The 2020-nt window shown below is 33.4% G+C and overlaps 1 protein-coding gene across 1 annotated transcript in view; it reads right to left on the reverse strand.

The window, feature by feature from the left end:
- mms19 (MMS19 homolog, cytosolic iron-sulfur assembly component) overlaps positions 1–2020 on the reverse strand; it is a 27884-nt gene extending 25864 nt beyond the window's left edge. Inside the window, exons 1-2 of the mRNA XM_016513389.1 lie at positions 1886–2020; positions 183–231 (exon numbers count right to left, since the gene is read on the reverse strand). Coding sequence (XP_016368875.1) covers positions 183–231; positions 1886–1973 — 137 coding nt within the window. The 5' untranslated portion in view covers positions 1974–2020. The remainder of the gene's footprint in view (positions 1–182; positions 232–1885) is intronic.

Genomic DNA, 2020 nt, shown 5'->3' on the forward strand with positions numbered 1-2020 from the left:
GTTTTTTGAACATTAAAGCATGTCAACATATTCTGTTACACCAAATACACAAAATAATGATCTTTAAAAAAGCATCATATGACCCCTTTAAATTACCACTAATATAACTGTTACTGCTACTATAGTGAAGAAAGTGACACCACAAACTCAGCTCTCTTTATGAAGAATATAGAAAACTTTACCCCAATGCTTCAATCAGCTGGAGAACCGTGAATTGTCCGGTCTTGACACCTTAAAAGAGACATAAACTCATGTTTAACCCTGTAAAGCCTGACATCTGAAATAATAGTCAGTAAAAATACATTTTCTTACTATGTGTAAGTTGTTGTTTTTTTAGCATGTATGTTATTTTTTAGGATTACTCATAAACTACTGTCGTTTGATTTGTATTATTTGTATTTGTTATTTATTTTAATTTGAGTTAAATTATGTCTGAATTTATTATGTCTGTATAGGTCTTTTATTAAGTTTTAGTTTTATTTAATTTGAGTTATTTTACTACTTCAACAAATGTAAATGAAATAATATATATATTGAATTTATAAATGGGTATGTACATATACAGTATATATGTATGTGTGTGTGGTTGTACATACACATATGTAGTTTCTTTAATATTTTGAATTGTTTTTAGCTTTATTTTTGTTTTTCATTTAAATGTTAAGTTTTGAAATTTTGTTGTATGCATTTGTCATTTTTATTTAATTTCTTTATTTTTAAAATGTGTATAGGTAGTATTTATAAAGTTTCAGCTTTTAGTTTTGGATCTGTTTTTAGTTGTTTTAATACTACAATTGATTGCTTCTGTTGTCCTCATTTGGATAAAAGCATCTGATAAATGACTAAAATAAATAAAAAGCTAATTTTAATGGAATGGTTTAGACAAAGTATAATAGAAAAAAAAAAAGGCTTTGCATGTTTGCTTGTTTTTTTTGTTTGGCATTTTATCATGCCTCATATAGCATGATATTTTGAGAATATGGAGGAGAAAAAAAACACCTCAGTTTTATTGAGAGACCTAAACAGAGCAAAATTATGCAATTTGCTGCAAATGTTGATATTGCAAAAAAGTAAGATGAAATTCTGATGCTTGTAATGCAAATCATTGAGATCTTTATTACGGTTTAGCAGACTAACTTACATAAAATGATATCAATATCAGCCGTCATATCTCTATTAACGTGTCTTAGTAAGATGATATCTTTAAATGCTTAGTTTGATGCTCAAAACATAAAATGCAATGCAATACAATGATTGAGAGATGAGCAAATAAAAGTTCCTCAAAAGCCTGATGATTATATCTGATACTCTTGATGTTTCTAAATAAATGATGTATGGATAATCAGGTAAACCGAAGTTGCTTCAGTCCAGTAATTGTTCATCTTGAAATATTTCTAACAAAATAAAAGTAAGAATGAAAGACTTCGCGGCAAAAAAAGACACGTGAAGCACAACCTGAAGGTGGACATACTAGTTATACTAGTCTAGTATTAACTATCAATCAGAAGGCGTTAGGTTTTGATTACGTTGATCGTTTAGAGGCCTTAGAAATGCACGAATCAGATGTGATGCTGTAGGCTTGTGGCTCCGCTAGCAGGCTAGCAAGACAAACAAACCTTTAATAAAGAAAACGACGCCATGGCAACTCCTGGTTTGGGCGTATTATGAAGCTAAAATACCGTGCAATCCTAACAAAGGTTTTATCTTTCTGTTCAGCCCCAGTCTGCAGCCACAGTGCGTGTGAGACACAGGATGTGGTTGTTAGCTTACGGCGTTCAGCATCCCACGCGGCGTTCGCACTGCTTTTTCTGAGAGCTTTAATTAAGACTCGGCGCTGAAACTGGCAAGAAACGGCAAAGACGAGAGAGACCAATGAACGCGCTACCTGTAACGGTTTCTGCGGCCTTGCTGTCAACCTGTCCAGACACGAATTCTTCCACTAAACCCAGCAGCACACTGTTATCCGCGGCCATCCTGAAGAAGAGTAGCCAGCCAGGCTTCAAACTCAGCTGCGCATGCG

The sequence above is a fragment of the Sinocyclocheilus rhinocerous genome, unplaced genomic scaffold (assembly GCF_001515625.1).
Source record: "Sinocyclocheilus rhinocerous isolate Xijiao unplaced genomic scaffold, SAMN03320098_v1.1 scaffold24, whole genome shotgun sequence".
Lineage (NCBI taxonomy): Eukaryota > Metazoa > Chordata > Actinopteri > Cypriniformes > Cyprinidae > Sinocyclocheilus > Sinocyclocheilus rhinocerous.